General features: G+C 40.2%; 2 protein-coding genes across 10 annotated transcripts in view; one reads left to right on the top strand and one right to left on the bottom strand.

Annotated features, from left to right (window-relative positions):
- The window catches only part of LOC105686965 (integrin alpha-PS2), a 43,944-nt gene extending 25,308 nt beyond the window's left edge, over nt 1-18,636 (bottom strand). For all 3 annotated transcript variants that reach the window (XM_048648923.1, XM_048648924.1, XM_048648925.1), the window contains exons 1-4: nt 18,497-18,636; nt 18,049-18,303; nt 7,492-7,613; nt 2,252-2,373 (exon numbers count right to left, since the gene is read on the bottom strand). In XM_048648923.1, coding sequence (XP_048504880.1) covers nt 2,252-2,373; nt 7,492-7,613; nt 18,049-18,221 — 417 coding nt within the window. In that variant the 5' untranslated portion in view covers nt 18,222-18,303; nt 18,497-18,636. The remainder of the gene's footprint in view (nt 1-2,251; nt 2,374-7,491; nt 7,614-18,048; nt 18,304-18,496) is intronic.
- A 137-nt stretch (nt 18,637-18,773) lies between these two features.
- The window catches only part of LOC105686966 (telomerase Cajal body protein 1), a 48,997-nt gene continuing 45,758 nt past the window's right edge, over nt 18,774-22,012 (top strand). For 5 of the 7 annotated variants that reach the window (XM_012402263.3, XM_048648943.1, XM_048648944.1 and 2 more), the window contains exons 1-4: nt 18,977-19,867; nt 20,080-20,312; nt 20,416-20,649; nt 20,731-21,726. In XM_012402263.3, coding sequence (XP_012257686.2) covers nt 19,080-19,867; nt 20,080-20,312; nt 20,416-20,649; nt 20,731-20,963 — 1,488 coding nt within the window. In that variant the 5' untranslated portion in view covers nt 18,977-19,079 and the 3' untranslated portion in view covers nt 20,964-21,726. Of the gene's footprint in view, nt 19,868-20,079; nt 20,313-20,411; nt 20,650-20,730; nt 21,727-22,012 lie in introns of those variants that run through there. The other 2 variants (XM_025746999.2, XM_048648947.1) reach the window with 2 other exon arrangements.

The following is a 22,012-nucleotide window of genomic DNA, read 5'->3' as shown; positions in this document are numbered from 1 at the left end:
GTATACTGCTACATTCACTGCGAGCATCATCGCGTGTACTTCCCGTACACACACGCTGACGAAACTTGGAAGTGATGTGTACCAATGAAAAGAAAAAACTATCCATATTTTCATTGAACATATATAAATTCATAGATTTATAGGGTAGCGTCCATGGAAAATTCGGAAATGTGATGAGAAAATCAGAAAAATAGAGACCTGGAATCGTAATTTTTGAACATGAAAGGGTTCCCGCGAATACATACGTGTGCGCGAGTCTTGTTTCATTTAGTCTTTTTACTTCTCCAAGTACGTGATGAAGAAGTGCATGTGCAGTGGAAGTTAGTTTGCAGGCGCTAGACAGATCAGAAGTGCCGCAATTCAACGTTATACACGTTCGTATATCTCTATGTATATGTGTATTATATATCACGTATATATATATATATATAAATGTACCAAGTCGGTGTATATACTCTAAGAAGGGCAAAGATCTTCGCGCTAGATTGGCACCCATCCACATGACGCTAATAAGAAGTATTATAGGCGCGCGGCGTATCAACTAAAATATTATGCTCGTGCAGAATTCTATCATCATCATAATCATTATTCTGATGTACAGAAATACTTGGAAAGATGAAAATCCGAATAGATACATTTTTATATAAATTAACTGCAGTCGAACAGAAGAAAAAAGAAAAGAAAGAGCAATGATGAACAACTCGGTGCATGGAGCATTCAACTTCCTGAATCCGATAGCTTTGATAAACCAACCTAATAAATATATGGATTAATTAGAGTAATTTATAAAGGTCTTTTTCCGCCTATAGGACTTATTAAACAACATACCGCCGTATTACCTTATCTGATCTACCGCCGCACGTTTTAGGGTTGGGCGAATTTAGGTACACGTAGACAGGGGAGAACTGTGGCTATTAATTTGTAGGGTCGATAAAATCCTCATCGATTATTCTATCGTACCGTATATTTAATTTATCCACACCGTTCGTCAGTGTGAGGAGAGAAATGCCTGACCTGTTAGCTAAATTTGTGTTCGTCATGTACGTATGCGCGACTCTCCAGATGTCGTGAGGTTCTCCTCGGCAAACGATGGTGAAACAAGCAAAGTTGAAGCACCGATTGTTTTCTAATCTAGAAATAGAAACTGGATACGAGCAGAAAAGCACAGCGAAGAGAAGCGAGTGCCTCGAAAATTCACAGAACTTTCGCACCGGCGATGCTCACCTAAAATTCCCATCGACGAATATGATAAAGTTTCGAAAATTGGCACAAACAATTTCAGCTGTAACAATTCTCGTTATCGCATGCGCGACATTGAATTTTCTGTTCTTGCAAACGATTTTCTAACGCATTCGGTATTCAGGTAATATAACATTCGGGGTGAATTACGCCGTTTTGACTTTCAGTACCTTACAAGCCGTGATTATTTAGATTGTTGAGGTAGTTTATTTAGAGTGACTCCTGGTGCAGTTGGTGCACCGTGTCAAATGCCTACGAATTATACCGAGGCGGCATTCTGAGCACTAGACCACGCTGCGATTGCCTTAAAAGAAACTTCTGCTTTTAGGTGCATCGTGCGATGCTGCAACAGTATCATCATCGCCGGAATATTTCCCGTCTCCTTCTCCGGTGGGAAATGTGCCGCAACATTTGTTGTTTTTACACGCAGTTGTGCATCTGCCTCTGCTACTGTCGTCAAGTTACATCCGAAACTACTACCGTACGTAAACTGCAGCAAAAACTAATCTTACTGGTCTAATAAAACATGCGGCGTATAAACGAACGTTTTGGGGAGGGGTACTTTCCGTCCGGTAAAGAAAAAACTAAGGAAAAGGGGAATAAGGAAAAGAGACGAAGAAGGACGTTGAGGTGTTCGGAAGTTTCTTCTGTCTCGAACAAAGATGGTGAAAGCGAATTTTTCATCCTACTCTGTTCACCGTTTGTACGTAGTCGTTTCATTTTCTTTTATTCGAGTATCTAAGCCCTGCAACGAAGAGAGTCATGTGTTCAATCGTTTCGTCGTTTCGTAGAAAAATGTATCATTTCAATTTTTAGCTTCTCATTCGTTCATTTCGTCATAGCACGCAGCTATAACAACATCGTTGAATTAAAGCCCGTGTCAAATGATATCAACATAAAGGCATTTTAATCGGCGGTAAACGACGTTGCGTGTCTGTATTATTAAGTGTTGTAAATTTGCTGATGATCGCGACGATACACGTAATTATATAAGTGACACGGTAATACTCACTAAAATTGGTCCTCCGATTGTTTGCGACGCCGAAACCGACGCCCCGAACCATTGCAGAGTCTTGTTGTCCAATTGATTCGATATGTTCGGGTCCGAATTCGGATTGATGTTGTAGCTATTTCCTGGAAAGAACATAGAAAATCCACTATGTTAAGTACTGATCACGGCGACTCGTTACGCTATGCAGTATAATATGGCGTGAAAGGAAACTCGATATCGCGTATATCCCTTACGAGGAAGTCAGACATGGAAAGTCTTATCTTATATCACAATAAAGCGGATGACGTTACCGCAGCCATCCCTGATCGCGGCTATGAAACCGCGATCTCATTTGGAATATAATCAGAAAAAGAAAGGGGGAAAAAAACTCCTCGGGAATTATTAGAAAGAGTCTCGTCTATTTACATGGTTTTTTATGTAACCATTTAAGGAGGCTTTGACCGTAAAATACATCAGCCTTGAGAAAAGCACTCTGGTTTTATCTCTTTATATACATTTGGAATTGAGTCTTATTAAGGCGGCATTCATCCAGTTGGCTTGTTACTAGTTTATATTACTACCGCTCCGCTGAGAGTAACCTAATATGTCATTGAACAGGAGTCGGAGGGGACAACGACGGACGTTGTGCGAAGGGAGAATAACATCGCCACCAGGTGCAGCAACGTAGAACGGTGCAAATGCTGAGACAAACGCGTACGGCTATGATATCGACACTTGGCCATTTCATTCAAGATCCTTGAACCGGCAGCTGTATGACGTCACAATTTAACGACCAGCAGTACAGCGCGGTCGATCATATTTAAATCAATTTATTTTATCCAACCGTTGAATCATCGCCTTTTATAATGTGAAACGAAAGATGTCCTTTGAAATCCGGAAGTGTACCGCAGACGTCCTTGCAGTCTCATAAGATTGCACATATTTGGAAGATTGTGGAGGACCATCTCGAGCGATGCCAAGTTTTTTAGTAACCACTTCTCTCTCTATTCAATTCGTTCTTATTTTTCTGTTTTCAGCTCCCGATGGGTTGGTAAGTGGCTGTTCCTTTTACGTTTTCCTTCTTTTTTTTTTCTTTTTCTTCTCCGTCTCTTACATCACCGTGCAGTTTCGTTCGATCGAATCGAACCCGTTATCCCAATGGGCGATTCGTTCGCCGTATTAAGAGAAAAGTAGCTGTGCAATACAAACTGCACTGTAAAAGGTAGATCTCTTCTTCAATCGGCGACAGTTTTGTCCCACCTGTGAATCCGCTTCAAAAGCAAACCTACCGGATGACTAAAGGTTGCAGATACATATATATATATGTACGCGAAGAAGTTGCAACTTAAGAGTACAGAACCCACAGCAGCAGCAGCAGCAGCAGCCGTACCGACATCAAACGTTATATCTTCCAGAGGGTAACACGTTTCCCATCTGTATTAGGCGGTGCCGGTTCTTGTGAGTTGAAGAGAACGATTTCTGCGTATCTCTTCGAATAGCTCGCGTAAGGCTTCGCATGACTGTAAAGAGCTTAAGGTGCACGCAGCAGGACGATGACGAGGACGGCAATGAAATAAAAGGCAAGGTAGTCGTGAGGACGACGAGGAGTAACTACGCCAGGTGGTGTACAGATGCAGACGTTCACCGTCGTCCTCATCGTCGTCGTCGTCGTCGTCGTCGTCGTCGTCACGTCGCGTCGCGTCGTTCGGTTTTCAGCCTGGGAAGTGAGTGACCTCGTAGGTCGTTTGTCAGGCTCCTCTTCCTTGCGTGCGGTAGCGAAGAATTCTTTTTTCTTCCGCCTCTGTTCTACGATCGACCGTTTCACTTTGTTTTTCCTCGGTTTTCCGTCGTATCCGAGAAAATCTCCACCGAAGATCAAGGTCACCCCGATTTCAGCGATTCGCGATACGGTCGCACATCTCGAGTACCCGGAACAGGCCGAATGTAACGATATTTTGCGACGCGATGGAATTCCCGATCGAATACACCGCAACTCGAGTGACGTGTCTTCCATCCCTCGGGGTATGGGTTATAACGCATTGTTCGCTTTGGTCGGTGTAAAAAGAACTCGGTCGAAGTCGACCTCCACAACGATTCGCTCTTGCGTGCATAGATATATACACATGTATTGGTATACGTTTACCACGGATAGCATCACCGACCGAAACGAGTAGGTAGGCCGTTGTTATGGCGGGGGGTTACGAGCTGGATGACCGTTTATACCGAACCATCGCGAGTTTATTTTCGAAGATGACTCTGCAACTCGAACAAACTCGCTATACGTCTATTTTAAACTGGGGCTAGTCCGGAAAACAAGTAAGACGAGACGGGACCTCGGTGTCTATAATGCGAAGACAAAAAAAGTTGTTTTTTTTTGTTTTTCTCTTTTCAGTATATTAACTTCATTAAATAAATTAGTGGCCGGACAAATCTCCTTCTGAAAAGCATCTCTGACGCATTGTAATAATTTTTCTATTTTTGTAATGGTCGTTTCTTATCGTTACACTTTACATACACGTTACCAACCGATTAAAAACGAAATGCGAAGAATAAGCAAGAAGAATCTCCCGTTTGAATCTAATTGGACAAGAATCGTTCCTTGTCCGACAAGAGGTAGCTAATTATCCTTCGCTATCGATACTCTGCAGTCCAACGTGCGTGTATTTCACGCAATCGATGTGTGTACACGATATTCACGTACAACACTGTTATATGAGAAAACTCATGGTGAATATGTATAAGTTGCGGGTACAGCCGCGCTACTCAATGAGAAAGTTGTAGCAGGCAAAGAAGATACTAATTGGCTCTACATGGATAGCAACATCGTCCTGCGGCAGGAGCCGATCGGATCGTCGAGTCTGAACAGTAGCCAACCGGGTGCAGTATACTGCCGTTCTTTCGCATCTTCGAACCCAAAGAAAAAAAAAGAAGGAATGATATTTTTTTCTACCGAATCGTACGTGTGCGCGCGAAGATAGGGAAAAGGAATCTAGGTATCTCTATTATTATAATATTACGCAATTATCTCGATGATACAGCTGTCCACACCTTGGAAAAGTTTGTTTGCTCATTCTGAATGGAATTCCTGTTGGGCCCGTGAACTTTGACCGTGGTATTAATTATCGTGATTACAGGTATCCTCCTCATCTCACAGCGTGAACCGTTCATCGTTGAAATTATTCTACCCGTCCCACGGCAGGGAGAATATATATAGGGAATAAAATCCCGCGGGTCCGTAATCTATAATAAAGAGAAAAGAGAGGAAAAAGAAGAAGGTAATTCTTGCGATCCTCGTTGTCGTCTTACAGTCTTTCTCGACTACACGTCTGCATAGGTAAGTTATTAAACGTACACATAGATATAGATACGTAATCCCGTATGTGATGCGATGTGCACCCACGCGCAAAAGTCTACAGGGCTTTCTAGGGTCACTTTGTAATGTGGGTCAGCAGCGGACTAAAAGAACACTCCCGAGTTGTTGCGGCGTCCTTGTTAGCGTTGCTAAAAAGTTTTCTCGCCATAACTAGGTAATCAACTAGAGAACGGAAATAGAATGGACAGAAAAAGCGTGAACGAAGAAAAAATTTAACGAGAACAATACGGCTCGCGACATGAGATATCCCAAGAAGATATCATTGGCGTGTGAATTAAGATGAAGGAAACGGAAAAGCTTCGCAGATTCGGGAAAAATTCGACATCGGGTGTAAAATCGAGTCACAAACGAATGCAATGACGAGTTATATTGCAACAGCCGTTTCTTCATTTGGATGCCGAGCACATGGGAAATAGTCCAAGACCGAACGGTACGATGAGCGTGGGAAGCTATTTTGGTCCAGTACATGTCCGATATTGCCCAGAAAAATACGCATCCGCTGCATATCTACACATTTATAACACACAGAAGGGAATTATTTTTCATTCGATAGATTCGATCGTGAACCGGACTCCCAAAACGTATACCCGTGATACCTGTGTTCTATACCTTTTTACACTTGGCGTTTACTCCGTTCGGTTTATTATAGCCGCGGTATAATTCAGCCGATTAAGACTGCTTAGGATTAGAACGTAGTTTTTGACGTTCTCTTACCATTCGCTTTTCGAACTTATCTCCTTTATTAATGCATCTCAATGACTCTCAGAAGAGTATCCCAGCCCCCGGCATTTTAAGATCGCAGCGGTATACGATCGTTTCACACGTTTATAAACGTTGTTATACCGACATGATGCCTCTCGGTAATTGCCATTACTTATAACAGTCCGTCTGGTTCACATCACCTGCTATCTGCGTGTGTGTGTGTGTGCATGACCGATTATTGGTCATTGGCTAGTTACGTCCATTATACGGATGTAGACACGTCTGCCGATTTCTGTCAGACTCAACTTTTCTTTATTCTTAATTCATTTTTCTTTGTTCCTCCACGTACAGCTGAACTTTGAAGGGCCGCGTTTGGCGCTCGCTTGTATTTCATCCGTTGCTTGTAACAGTAATAGCTCGATGCGCGATTTCTTCACCTCGCGGTTCAATTGGCTTTACTGCCGGATCATCCTTCGGATAACTTACGTCCGGTACTCGACCAGAGGTGATGAAATAGGGGTGAGATCGACACTTGTAAGATTATATTCCAGCGAAAGAGATTCTCCTTTTTTCTTCGACGTACTTTAGTCGGGCAAAGTTTGATTCTTGTTTTTGATTCGAAGCCCTAATTTTTCCGAGTATTTTTCTCAAAGGTCAAATATGTACGTATGTGAGTGACATTCCATGTCTAGTAACATCGTATGTTTTGATACGATGATCTCGAGGAGAAAATCTACGACCTCGTTCACGACCGGATTACGACTCCGTTCCTAATTGTATAAGAATAATCAACGCGTGAATAAAAAAAAAAAAAAGAACCGGTTGCAATGCCGAGAATCGATTCCCCTTTGCGTCGTAGAAATGTTTTAACTTACAATGGAAACATAGATGCTACGACGTACCGTGAAGAGATGAGACAGTATCGAATATTTGAAAAATTCATCTGGAATTGTGACGTTCCCGACGTGTGAGTCATATTTCGGTCTCGAACGTCTTGCTCACCGACTCATTTAGTTATACTTATTCATTAATGTTGTTACTTGATTGTGAGACTTTTGAATAATCTCGAGTTGCGAGTCGAGTGCCAAGGATACCCGGTGTGCGATACGACGAAAGAATGGTAAATTAAATCGAAAACATTTAATCTCGTTGAATCACGTTGACATTATTACGACCGCTTACTTACCCTTTGGGTCGAAGTAAATTTGTTGGCAAGAATTGTCTCTGTATATATCACATCGATACACTGCACCACCACGCGTGACCGATTGTTGCTGTGTTTGTGCTTCTGGAGCGCCAACGATCACCCTGTAAAAAAAAATAATGAGAAAAAAATTAATCAAGTTCCGATAACGGTGAGAGAATCTCATTTCATTCGCAAAGCGGAAGAAAATTCGATATCGAGGTGACGGGTAATGCATCGTGCCGATAGCGAGAAATAGAAGAGGGACGTGAGACCAATTGATCACGATAAAGTTACACAGTTGAATATATAAACTTTGAATAAAATGTCCTCGTAGAGGCTAATCGTGTTGCGCTAAAACTGCAATGATTACGTCATCGTTCGCTTCATCCAATGCTATTATATGAAACTCTGGTTATCCAACATTTTTCAATTATTAAATTTTATCATACCACAGGCAATATTGCTACCATTCGTCGAGTGACGGTAACTCTATGCCTGCATAAAGAAAGGCAGGTTTGCTCGAACGATCTTTTCGAATATTTCAAATTGATAACGCAATAGAAGTGAAATTTTTTTTCCTATTTGTCTTATCAATTGAGATGCTTCGTGAGTTGAACACCATCTTTTCGTAAAATTATCTCCGGGTTTATAAAGCAGCTTGGGTAGCAGCGCCTCTAGTCAAATGAGTTGCGAATACAGGTCAGAATGGTCAGCGGTCGCGAGATTCGTGTTATTTTAGTGCATGGCGTCAGTTCGCTGAGCTATTATGCATACATCATAAAGTATATGTGTGTAATGTACACTATCTTGTACGAATAGCGTGGAAATCTTAAATACATCTTATTTCGTATCCTCCGAAATTCGAATTTTTTCTCATTTTTTTCCTCAAAATACGGCGTTTGTTTAGACGAACTGGATGTGTAAAACAGTCGACGTTAAATATATGCCTGGAGAGAGAAAAAGAGAAGAAAAAAAAAAAAATTAATGGAAGAAATCTAAATGGCTTCTAATTTTAGCGGCCTGCACATACGTGATGATTTCGAAACTGGCAAACGGCAGGTATACGTACGCAAATTTTTTGTAGACAAATGAAAATGAAAAAATTGCGGGCCATTAACGACATTGGCTATCAGTTTTATAATTGTGTAACGAGGTTTATACTAATTTTTTAACATCGTTACTAGCTCTTCCCTGATATCCGAAAGCATTATATGTATACGTATACACGTAGATAGACCCTCCGATACAGTCTATTACCGAGATTGGATTGATGGAAGAATCCAATTTATTACATGGCTAGACACTGCTGCTAGCCTCACATAGCAAAAAATATAATGCACTGTCTACATATGTTTCCGAGAAGGTGTGTATAGCTCATAATCTATAGATACAGTTATTATAATAACGACGACGACGACGACGACGATGATGATGATGATGATGATGACGACGGTAATGATGATGAAGAAAAAGTGAATACACAACGCATGCAATTATTACGCATCGCCCATCATCATCCGCTACAGGGAGCGTCCCGGAAATGAGAAAAAATGGTGTCTAGCTGCAGGATGAATTTTGACAACCTCATAGCTTCTTTACACGAACGCGTTTCGAATAGAAATTATCCCGTTTGTTCTACGTTGTGATAACAATTGACGTATGCGTTCGTTATGAGATCGTCGAAGGCTCGTTCCCGGGGTAACGGATTACTGAGTATGAAAGATCTTAGGATTATTGTGCATATATACATGCAAGGGAGCGACGAACGAATCTCAGTTGGCAATACCTGGTAAAAAATGTCTCACGATTCAGAGAACCGCGTCGTCCGTTTTTTTAATTATTTATTATTCATCGGCGGTTTTGCTCCCGCTCATTTTAAAACCGGTAAATTGAATTGATAATATACATATAGCTTCTTCATAATCGAGTTCGCGCGTGTAATCGGATTATCTCTACCTGTAAGTGTGTGTATACGAAAATGTCCGACCATCAAGACTGTCTTCAATCGCCTGATCTCTTTCTACGTCTTAACTGATCTCGAAAGCTATACCTCGAATATATTATAATGCAATTAACGTGACGACGCACGAGAAGATCGTATAATTTCGAGTTACGCGGAACTCCTCTCACCTCGACTTTCGTTTATCTCCAATTATTTTCCGCGCATTTTTCAATTTTTTCAACAGAAACGAAAAACTATAGGAAGGGTCTGTACATTTCAGCAAAATTGAAATGGGGGGAATATCTCGTGCGAAAAATAATGTACAATGAGAATGCTCGCCTCTGATGTTTGAGTGACATGCAGCCGGAAAGTCATTATCTCATCACACATATACTGGTTACCGTCAACATAGCAGGGGGTATAATACACTCGCTAAAATTGTAGTGCATGGAAGTGGAGTGGAAACCCCCGCGTCGTTTAATATCCGCCATCTTTAATCGCATTCGGATATCGCTTTTCACGCCAGGAAATTATCTTTCGTCCAATCCGCTGCACACGTCTCGAAGATTGATGAATGACTCCAGTGAATCATTCTTTGTTTTCCCACAACAAGATTGTATTTGTACATTCCTATCGGAGAAGAAATGAGGAATCCGTATACACGTCGTTTTCATGTTTCCGTGAACATGAACTTGGAGTCAAGATCTTTAAGTACACTTTGTTCTAAGGCCTTCAGCTTCCATCGTACCAGCTACTATTCAGCCTTGACATACTTTATCGGCTGTAGTTATGCTACGATATGTTAGAATATTCTCACAACTTCGTAATATGCATATACCTATATACCGAGCATCGTTTAAACGACGTTCCAAGTCCATAAAGTGCAAGGCAAAGATATTAAGTGTGTAATTTCACGGTTAATGATAAACTACACGAGTGTTTAGAGTTTGCGAGAAGGAGATTGAATTCGTATAAGGCGTAGGGTGTCGTCGTTTTTGAGAATCTATTTTTTCAAATTTGCTATCACTCGTGAAAAAATCACGGAAACCAAAGATATTTCCTCGATGTGACTATTTACGGTGTAAAGAATAGTTATCCTTGGACAGAACGCGTATTTTCGTAAGTACTTGGCGCGTCACGTCATTTCTAAATCACGTAACCGCCGCGTTGAAGTGACGACGATAACATTATTATTTCCAAGGAAATGTCAATCTTTGCGCACGTGTCTAGGTATACATATAAAACGCATACGATGGTCATCGTCTTCGCGAACGTGCCTCTTGACAATGAAAAATACCACCATTGATAATTCGATCATAGAATATTCGAAAGTGCGACCGATTTTCGAATTCGGACAAAGCTTCAAAATACGTTCGATTTTATTTTAATTTAATTTTTTCCTGTAATCGCGCTGCGTCGGAGGATTTAACGCAAAATCTCAAATCGATAATGGTTCTCTTTTTTCTCTATAGATATGTCAATCCATCCGCGACCACTCCCAATTTTTTAATTTTCCTCCTCAATTCTCAGTTCTCTCTCTCTCTGAGTTACAACGATTTCATTCGAAACCAACCAAATTCTCAATTCTCCGATTCGTATTATAATACACGCGATTTGAATCCCATATATTCCCGATCCCACAGGCCGTCGATATTTCTCTTGAGCGCTCGCTCCACGGGAGAATTCCTTACAAGGTAAAACACGCCAACGCGATCACATTTTCAACCACCCACGCCCAATCATCCCAGATCTCCGAGCACCGCGATAGATGAAATTATTATCAATGAATTCGGCCCGCTAACATTTACTATCGTCGTAACGTGCGGTCGGCGAAAAAAAGCGTCGCGTTAAAAGCATGCGGTTTGAATTGGGTTGTACGTGGAATCGCGGTGTGCAGAAATCGGTAGGCCGTAGGAAATTCTGCGTGTTGGATTTGCCGCTTTGGTCGCGCGTTTCGTCGAAACGGCGGTAGCAGCATTGACTTATTACACAACGACACAATGTCCGAGTCCTTCTCTCGTTTATATCCCCATATTTGGAAAAATCGGACGCCTCCATCCGTCGAGAGACACCGTATAAGAGGAATATATGTAACGTATAAAACGGTGAGCGAGAAACGGTGCACACGGAGGATTGCTCAATGCCGCTGATCCCGTCGCGTTTGTTGTCCAGCGAGACGGTGACCAGTAACCAGCCGCCTGCGAGCGGGCCGCAATCTTTCATTCTAATCTCCAATCCCCAAGCTATTTGCCTGCTTCTTCTTCTACACTGCTTTTTCGAAGACGCCGAGCGCTCTACCTCTAAGGACGAATGTGTTATAGGTGTGCGTCCGAGGCGGACCGTTGACGTGCCGCCTCCGTGACAAATTCCTATCTCGTCTTTTCTCTTCTTTATCGCGATTTTACCTCTCCGCAAGAAACTTCGCGACTCAATTTGCATACGGTCATATACATTATACATATGTTACAAACCATCCGAGATCCAAGCACAAAATACTAAGCCCTACAAATATCACCGTGTAATTTACTTTGAAATTTACTTTTTTCTGCATCACAGAGACGTTCTAATTCTCAACCAGAAATCGATTATTGAGTACTGCTCGTCGTGTGGTGTGCTACGTGATTTTTTTTTCTTTTTTTTTTCATTTCGATTATCTTTTTCAATCGTGTTATCGAGTGATGATTTGATCGGTACAACGACGTTATGTGATATGTAAATCAACGTTTCCACGTATCGACAGCGTTTATTATAAGGGGAATAAATGTCCTACGTGGTCTTTACGCTTCATATCTAGTACATTACATGCATGTATATTATACATGTAAACGTTATACGCATACGATGACGTAAGGCATCGCGGCGATGGCGGAGCGCCACGACGCTACTTATAAGGAGCACCTTGCGAACGTCACCTTGACGCCTCTGCGACTTTCCGCCCAACTCTAACCGTAGTTTCAACAATCAAATAAATTCGTTGACACACCGAATATGTGCAGGTATTTTCGATCGCAAAACCGCATCAAACCTCACCGATTTCCGATAGCTGAGTTATCCTAACTGCAAAGAGAAATCGTCGAAAATTTTAAAAGATCCCTTCCCCTCTCAGGCTTATCATATTATCTGATTTTTTATTCTTGATTTGTAATCTCGATGTCCGAATTCTTGAGGCTAAACCGCGCGTACATTCATGCGGGCAACACCAGCTGGTAGTCGACTCTAAAAGGTGGTGGGGGTGGTGGCCATCGAGTGACGGGTTTGGGTTCTTTCCGATTCAAACGGTCCGTATGTCCACCGTAGTTAGGTTGTAAGTTGAACGTCACATTTCACAGACCTGAAGACTAACTTTCGCAAGGTCTGGCGCCCACGTTGAACACACGGTGAACCGCTTCGCTGAACACATGCGTTCCATCGAAGTACGAATGGGAGAAAAGTGCAGAAAAACACCGCACGGTAAAAGTACTCTAATCCGAGAAAGGATATGCGGCTTTCTTTCCCAAAAAGAAGAAGGCTCAGAACCGTTCAATTTTCAAATTTCGTCTTCTGATTGTGAGCGAGTTGGGTTGAATAGCTTGTCTAATAACTTCGATAATTATTAACGGCTCAATAAACTCGATGTACGGCGATTCTACAGATATATATATATACCTATTTATATCTAGACGGAGCGATATGAAATGACCCAGTTTAATCACGATATGATACCATATATACAATATATAAATATACGTATAAGGTTTATAGGCGCATCATCATTAGATGCGTGTACACACACGTATATGTATGTATTATATGTAATTTTCTGTAACCCGAGACCTTCTTCGTATAATTAATTTGTTATCGCGGTTAATCGGTCATTGTGTTCAGTTATGTGAATCAAATACATTGGAAGAATAAATGGAAATGCACACGGAGAATAATCGATTATCTTAATATACTCCGGCGATCGCACTCGTAGTTTTTTGATCTCGCATACAATGCGCTTTTTGCGGTGTATATCAATCACGTATACCTATGTTACAGTCGTTCGTTATTACAGTTAAAGTTTCACATTCGAGCATGTGAGGATAAAATCTGCAAGTCAATTATCACCTCTGTGGGCGAAGAGGGAATTCCGTACCTATATTTATATTTAAAAACAAATATGTTGATATACGTATTATACATCCGATTGAATTTCTTCGATGTTTATAATAAGCTACGTACGGTAGATCTATTATCTCTCATTATCCGTAAAATTTATAACGATTAAATAATTCTCAACACAAGCGGAATTGATTGAAATTCATCTAATCGTCGAGGTGTGCGCGGCGTGGTAAATGGGTATATCAAACGGACGCTGATACAATACTCGTATCTTTATCTAATTGACTAGCAAACAACGATCTATTCTACATCTGTGTATAACACTTCCATTTACCCCCCTCTAGAACGTATACTAACAAATCTAAATTAATATCAAAGAGAACCAGACGCACAACACGCGATCAGTCCGGGGCAGCTACACCAGGCAATTGTTCCATCAATCTGTTCAATCTGGAAACAATAACCTCGCGGAGCATATTACATTAATTATGCATATTCATTGATACGTCGTCTGATAAAGAGGTTGGGAAAACATATCTACCGATTAGTAATTACTATTGAGTCTGGGCTATTTTATAGTCGAACAATGTCGACGTCTTAGACATAATTTTTCTGAATTATTTCAGCATCAGTGGGATAAATTATTTGAAAAACTTCTGATCGGCTCGAGTTAGTTTTGCAGATATTTGTAATTCTTTACGAACAATCAGCAAAAAGGAGTTGGTCGCTCTTTTTTCAAATTAGCTGGTCACCTGCATTCGTATGAAAATGTTTCTGAAGTCAGAATGTCCCTTGCTCGATGATAATCGGTTTCATATATTATTGTATATTGCAATCTGAAATCACCAAAACTGATTAACCGAATAAGAGAAAAACAGAGCGAATACGAGGTTCGGTAAGTTCTGAAATGAATGAAGGGAATGCGGTGAGTGCGAAGACCGCGAGATTTCCGCTCGATTATGGTCAAAAACGTGAAAGAGGATGAAGACGAGGAAGCCGACGTTGGCCATATGCTGACCTCATGGTGTTCTTTCGAACTAGTAAGCCGACACCTTGTGCAGAAGTAGCTTAAATTATCCTGCTCACAGGATTTAGTGGTGTTCACCACTCGGTAGCCACCTATACTCATACCTATACGTGATAAGTAATCGCTTAAATACATCTAAAACGATCTAACCAAATGTAATTCGACACTTCTATATCACATTTGGTCGAGGTAGAAAAGCCTTACGATTCAACTATAACAGTTGCCACGTGGTATAGGTGAAATGACATGATTATACGCGGTATCGTTTATTTTATTATTATCATATCTATACCTCATGCAAACCGACACCGAATGCTTTGCGCGGTGAATTCCTCCGGGTCAAATGACATCTGAAATCTGACGGTAAAACGATGATAAAAAATTATTGAATTAATAATTAGAAATAAATCCACCGCATTTCTATGTAGCTATGTAGTATAAAACAGATACCGTGCCTTTAACTACGAGTCTGTATGCCTACTAAAAGATGCTGCGAGGATATAAATCTCTTTCTGACAAAGATGAAAATGGCCACCTTATACCCCGTGCAGCAGCCACTTGTAGATAACAAGCGAATTCGGTTTTTTTTTTTTCGGTACGTTAAATTATTATATTCGTTGTGCCAGGCGTCACTCGTAACTCGTTTTCTCAACAATTCTATGTTGCTTTCAGTTTTATTTCCTTTTTCTTGGTTTTTATTCTTTCTTCTTCTCCCACCACAAGTGCGTGCATCTCGCTTAGACCACTCTTAGACGCGTCTAATTATAAGCCTCGTTACCACAACTCTTAAGACGCTTAAGACGAGACCTGCGCAATTGTTACAAACTGAAGCTCGTAATAAAAACCACAAAATCAACTTTTTCACCAGACGCAAAATGTACGAGAAAACAGAATTTTTCTTTCACATCAACTCCGTTTTCGTATTTTTGAGTAAAGTTTTGAACACTTATTCCTTTAAATATGCGAAGACTTTTTTCCGTCAAAATGTTCATTATTGTACGGGGAATCGTATAATATACGGGAAAATGCGATAACGATGAGTTTATAGTATAGAGAATCCACAGTATTTAATTATCTCTCTGAAAGTTTTTTTTTTTCTCGAGAATCGATTGGGTCATATGTTACACTGTCATATTCTCTTATCCGGTCAGTCTTTTTTCTCTTCATTTTATCTCTTTGATAAGGGCAGTGAATTTAGTAGAATAATCTTAGATGAAATGACGAATTTCAGCAAGATCTTTATTGCGAAATTATACAAGAAACTAGATTCTTTTTACGGTCATCGTAATTGCGAGCCAATACAGACATGTTACCCCGAGGCAATAATGAATTTTCTATGATGTTACTATCAATTTCTCCTGACGTGTAGCAACTTATATCCTTAAATGGAGAATTTAGAAATCCATCGAACACAATAATTCTCTTATCGCAATATATCATTATCGAAATTATTTATGATTACAAACTGTGGGAAAATTCTTTATTTTACTGCTCTGGTTTTTGTGTTTTCTGAGTCGCTCGCATCAGACTCGGCATAAAGCAAATGGGAACATTTTTTTTTGTTTCATCCCGCTACGTTGTCAGGGAGCTTGACGCAGTGGTCTTCGGAAATGCAAGAAAGACTATAGCTATTCGACGTCTATTTATATCTATGTAGGTAAAATCTTAGTCACCTCGGATCCGAGGATAAAACATTAAATTTGCGCAGCAGTGTACGTGTGTGCGCGGAAGTTCTCTTTTTTTCGTGGATTTTTTTTTTCTCTTGCGGATTTATATTATTTCAAGGGTTGATCATTCACCGAGTATCATTGTATCGTTCGTGAGAAGAATAATCGCAGCTGAATTTACAACGACAGGTAGAGTTTCATTGATAATTTCTCGGAGCAGCAGCTGGCTTATTGTAGAAACTTTTACTCATAGCCAGATAGCGGTTTAAACATTCTATAATATGAAGGTAGGAGAACCTGATTTTAGGCGATTACGATATTAGTCGACGACGACGACGACGCCCACGTATCGTTATACCTGTATTTATTTACATGTGCTGCGGTCACACGTTAGCTTACCGGAAATCTGAATCTACAAGATTACACGGATTTCAAATTAGTCATTTGTAATTATAAGGAATTGGAATTAACAAATCGGCTTCGCTTTCATAAACATTTCCCTGGGAATGCGGCTACCTTCTTTTTCTTCGTTTATGAACTGATTAATCGTGGCAAGTTTTTATTTTCAGCATGCACAAATGTATGTACCTACAATATATAATGTTACGGTAAAGCCAGGATGGAAACACTGCAGCAGCAGCGATCTTTCATTCATAAATCTTGTAAGCTGAGATGAAGGTAAAGATTTGAAGAAGTAATAACCAGGACATGGTAGTATTATTATACACACATGTAGTTTATTTTAGGTGGGGGAATTGCGGCCTCAAGCTACTGGGGCAGCCCACGTACGCTATACGATTCTCTGGTCCCGGCGATGACCTAATCTCTGAATCAAGCCAAAGTTCCTTTCAACACGCACACATTTTAAACCAGCACAGTTTTGCAACGTCCGCTAAAATCCCTGGCGCATCATCATCGATATGCGATTTTTAACTCGAAGCATATCGAATTTCTCAGAATCTGCGACCCGATAAACTTATCAGGCTCCAAAAAATAACTTGTTTGCAATGACAAAAATCATATAAACGACTTATCTTTCAGCATGTTCTTAAAATAACATTTTACCAATTTCGATGACACCAAGGTTCGAAATAATCGTTCAACTTTTATAAACTTTGAAACATCTCTTGATAAATATTTTTGACCTTCTCGGGGCACTGACTGTACACTCATTTTTTAAATACCTTTTATCGAGTGGTTTATGCAGATAATTTGTGCAACTCTACAGATAGAAGCAGCCAATGCCTGAGAGAACTTTTTGGAGGACTGGAAATGAGAGTTTATTTGTGGAAACGCGGACCCACCTAACTAACCGTCGAGAGAAAAGACGCTTTTGGTTTCTCTCGACTCCCTCCGAGCAGCTCGGAATAAGTAATTTTTAAGTATTCCACATTATTATATGATAATTATCCTTTCAAGTTGCAACTCTAACTGGCATTAATGGAATTTCTCTATCGATACATTAGTCACGCGAAGTTTTTGGTAGATCGATTCACGTTTCCGCGAAATTTAAACTCAATACCTTCTGAAGACATTAGTGTGTGTAATTCTGATTCACTCAAGACTATTTCACACGGTACACGAGCGGTATTTGAGTTGGACTCGCTGGTTATTTTGCATAAATAAAAAACATAGAGAGCCAATGACGAACCATCGTTATTCTTGCTACCTTCTGATTACTAATAAGGAAATTATAAACGACTACGTCATATTGAGACCCTGGACACGATTCCTGCTAGAGTTAATAATACGTCTATTCATTCAAATACTGCAATCGATTTACAATATTTTGTAAATAATTTCCAAATGTCTACATATTTTCTTTTTTTATCACTTACCATCCGTGTCGATCTCGGTCTTGATGTTCGGCTACGGAGAATCCAAACATTGAAAATGTTTCCTCCCTGTACATTGTGAAATGTTTGGTCTCGACGTTAAAGCCATTTGCACAGGGTATAACAATTGATATGTTGGCAAAGGCGAATAGAAGCACCACCACGTGAAACTTCATTTTCAACTGTCACAGCACTCTTATAATATTTATATCGAATCACCCGATCATCAGTTTTAGCTCTTGCACCCCCTCGAATTCACTACATGGAAAAAAGAAAAGACAAATATTTGTAATTTGTAAGTCACAGCGGAACAATTATGTGAACTATTTGAATTATAAGGAGTAATTATTAGTAAGCAGGGTATTTTATCAAGAAAATAAAAACTTTAAACACTTGAGGATGAGAAAGAACAGAAATTAATTGAACACAAAAATTAGATTCTTGAATTTACCGAACAATTAACAATGTTCACTCTATCTTCTGGACTGTAGAAAAATCTATCACCGATGACACGTGCTGTACACGTATGTCAGTAGAGTGTACGTTGATGAACTCCACTTCACGAACGGTCGCGGGCACACTGAAAGTCAATTTGATCTTCTTTAGTAGAGATCTACTCCCCCTCACAGTTAAAACCAACTCAAACTCTGCGCGCCATGAACTCAGGCGGGTCGGAAAGCATCGGGAAGCATCGGAAAGCATCGGAAAGCATCGGAAAACATCGGAAAGCATCGGAAAGTATCGGAAAGTTTAAATTTTCAACAATGATCGTTGACCAATGATAGCGGTTCGCGTTTACCGCTAATATTTTCGAACGCTAGGCGCCTGGAAAACGCCTGGAAGCCGCGGTGTACGCAACTCAACATACACAAAACTCACTGCAAGACCGTGACTTTTTTTTAATGGCGTGGCAACAATGAGTTTTGGATTGTTGGTCAACTTGTTTTAAAAAACGTGCAGTATTTGCAAAGGAGTTGTTGGCTCAAGCGGTAAGGTGGTGCTGCAAATTGTACAATACAATATTTTGTGTTTGCATGATGGAAAACACGGAAATTGTAATTGACAGTGCACCTGTAACCGCTGAAAACAAAGAAGCTAATAAGACAAGTATCGTGGTAGAACTTGAAGATACCGGCAAATCCCAAAGTACAATACCTGTAGATGAATCCATAATAGAAACCGGTCACAGTGATATGTCAATTGCTTCAGCAGCGCTAGCATTTATCACCACACCGACTCGAGAATGGAGCTCAGACCACATTTCAGCTGTTACTGAAGAAAATCTGGATCCAAATCATGCGTCCCTAAATATTGAGGCTCATGTGTTATCACAAACAATCACAGAGCCGATCACTGTAACTTCTAACATCGATGCTGCAACCAGTAAGGATCAACTGATTGAGAAAAGTGACGAACAAACTCCAGGTTTCTGTTACGAATGGGTGAAAAAGCCAATCCTACTCTGCAGTGCAACAGAGGAGTACATACCTACTCCCAAATGTGAAAATTTCACCAAAGGGTGTCAATGGTCTCCTGATGGAACATGCCTCCTTGTTCCTTCAGAAGATTTCAGAATTCGAGTCTATGAACTTCCAAGAGAATTATATGCTGGTAATATATCAGGAGAAATGAATTTACCATCACTCAAATCAGCTCTGTCTGTCAAGGAAGGAGGAATTGTTTACGATAGCTGCTGGTTTCCAATGATGAGTTCCTGGGACCCGTCGACCTGTTGTTTTGCTACAACAAGTAAAGAAAGTCCTGTACATTTATGGGATGCATTTACAGGAGAACTACGAGCTACTTATCGAGCTTATAATCAGTAAGAAATATGAACCTTTAAAGCCATCATCTTTTATCAAATCCATGATTTTACTACTTAACAAAATTAAAGTAACATAATCAGAACACTGTAACTGAATCACGAACTTGTGACTTCTGTTTATGAGAATAGGTGACCTTCCTGTTATACATTATGTAAGAATTACTTTTGTTTCGGTAAGATGACCTTTGAGATTCTATAAAACTTTTCAGAGTGGATGAAGTTGAAGCAGCTATAAGTGTACAATTTGTAAATTCGGGAGCAGAGGTATGGTGTGGATTCAAAGGTGCTTTGAGAACATTTGACACTGGCCGGCCTGGTCGGCAAGTGAGTACGATATACCTAAAGAAAGACATACCAAATGTAACTGGAATCATTTCCAGCATCCGAGAAAATCCAGTCATGCCTGGATTAGTGGCTTTTGGTACCTACTCAAAGTCTATAGGTATTCGTCCTTTTGCTCGAGTTCAGAATGAACAAAACTGTTACCGTTATTTTTAATCTGACTAAAATTCCAAGTAACTATGACAAATTTCTCACAAAGATAGGTTTGTACAAGGATGGCCCGCTATGTGCATTTAAGACAGGAAGTGGAGTAACGCAAATAGAATTCAGCCCTTGTGGTATGAAACTATATTCAGCAGTGAGACGTAACAATGAAATGCTGTGCTGGGACCTCAGGAATCCAGGTACTGTTTTATATTCCATCCAAGGACGACAAGCTGATACAAACCAGAGGATACAGTTCTCGATCTCCTCCGATGGAAAAGACCTGGTTTCTGGTGAGAAAGTTTCGTATATTCTGCAATAGACAAAATCTTGCATATGTTTCGTCTGCAACAATTATTTTGGCATTCAATCAGGAGCGACAGACGGAACCGTGGCAGTTTGGCACCTACTCCAGACCGTAGAGCACGGAGATGATTTGCATTCAAAATACAGAATAAAATTATCTAATGACTGTATAAACGGAGTCAGTCTGCACAGATCATTACCGATAATGGCTACTAGTTCGGGACAAAGAATCTGTACAGAAGAAGATCATTGTAGGGATAACAGTGTCAGATTTTGGTGGTGTGGACCAAAATCGCAATAAAATTAACATTAAACATGATTTTATAATTTGACAATAATCATTCTACTCAATATAAAAAATAACTTTTCCTTGTACATTTTATATTCCCACTTTACAATCGACTCATCTACAATACACCACGTAAGTTGAATCAACTGCCAATCAGCGCTGTTCAATATTCGATAACCAATGATATAATTAATACCATCGCAGTGGTCTCGTTCGTTTTTTGTTATTGTACTTGGCGTGATACTTCATCGAGTCTCTTGATAAACCGACCAAATCAGTTGCGACGGATCAGTACGCATTTTCATTTATTCGTATTTAACGGTATTTGCATCAACAAAAGATTATCTATTCTCAACGGAATTTGATTATCTATTTACGATATTGTGAACGATTAATGCCGAGTGCGGGAAGATCGCCGGTTTGTTTACCGCGAGACGCCGCTCAGTTCACACCGCGCCGCTAATCACCAGCGTTCACCAGCGTTCAGTTGCTCACAGTCCCTCGCGCGATGTACTGTATTAATACGGAGTGAATCATTTGGCGCGCTTCAGGCAACGTAATCGTTATACAGTGTTTATTGTGCTTTAAAATCCCACAAGCCTCTTATAAGCTAATTTAAGTTGTTTAATAAATTGTACGTAGTTCTGATAAACAATATGTGAGTTTCTGTGGATTAACCCTGTTCTTACATCACCGAAAATAAGGGATCATACTACCGCGTCAAAAGTTCCATTGGATACCCGGATGGCGTCCAGATTATGAATTTTCATTCTCGGTAAGTTTCAGAAATGAAAGTTTCCTTTTTAATTGGTATGCCCGTAATTGATGTGCGACATATTTTTAAAATTATTTCAACGGCCGACTTACGCATAAGCCACAGATATTCACAGGCCTACCATTTTTGCAAATTTTTCTTCAACACTTTTTGTTTACAATCTTCGAAGACCGACATGGATCATCTCATTCGCAAGGTCTGATTGTTGTTGTTAATATGGGGTGATCTTATAACGAAATTGGATTGGCAAAACTTTACGAATCCCCTTCCCCGCATACTTCGGAAA

This window comes from Athalia rosae, chromosome 1 (genome assembly GCF_917208135.1).
Source record: "Athalia rosae chromosome 1, iyAthRosa1.1, whole genome shotgun sequence".
Taxonomy (NCBI): domain Eukaryota; kingdom Metazoa; phylum Arthropoda; class Insecta; order Hymenoptera; family Athaliidae; genus Athalia; species Athalia rosae.
Note: the sequence above shows the minus strand (reverse complement) of the source record. Positions and strands in the feature narration are given on the sequence as shown.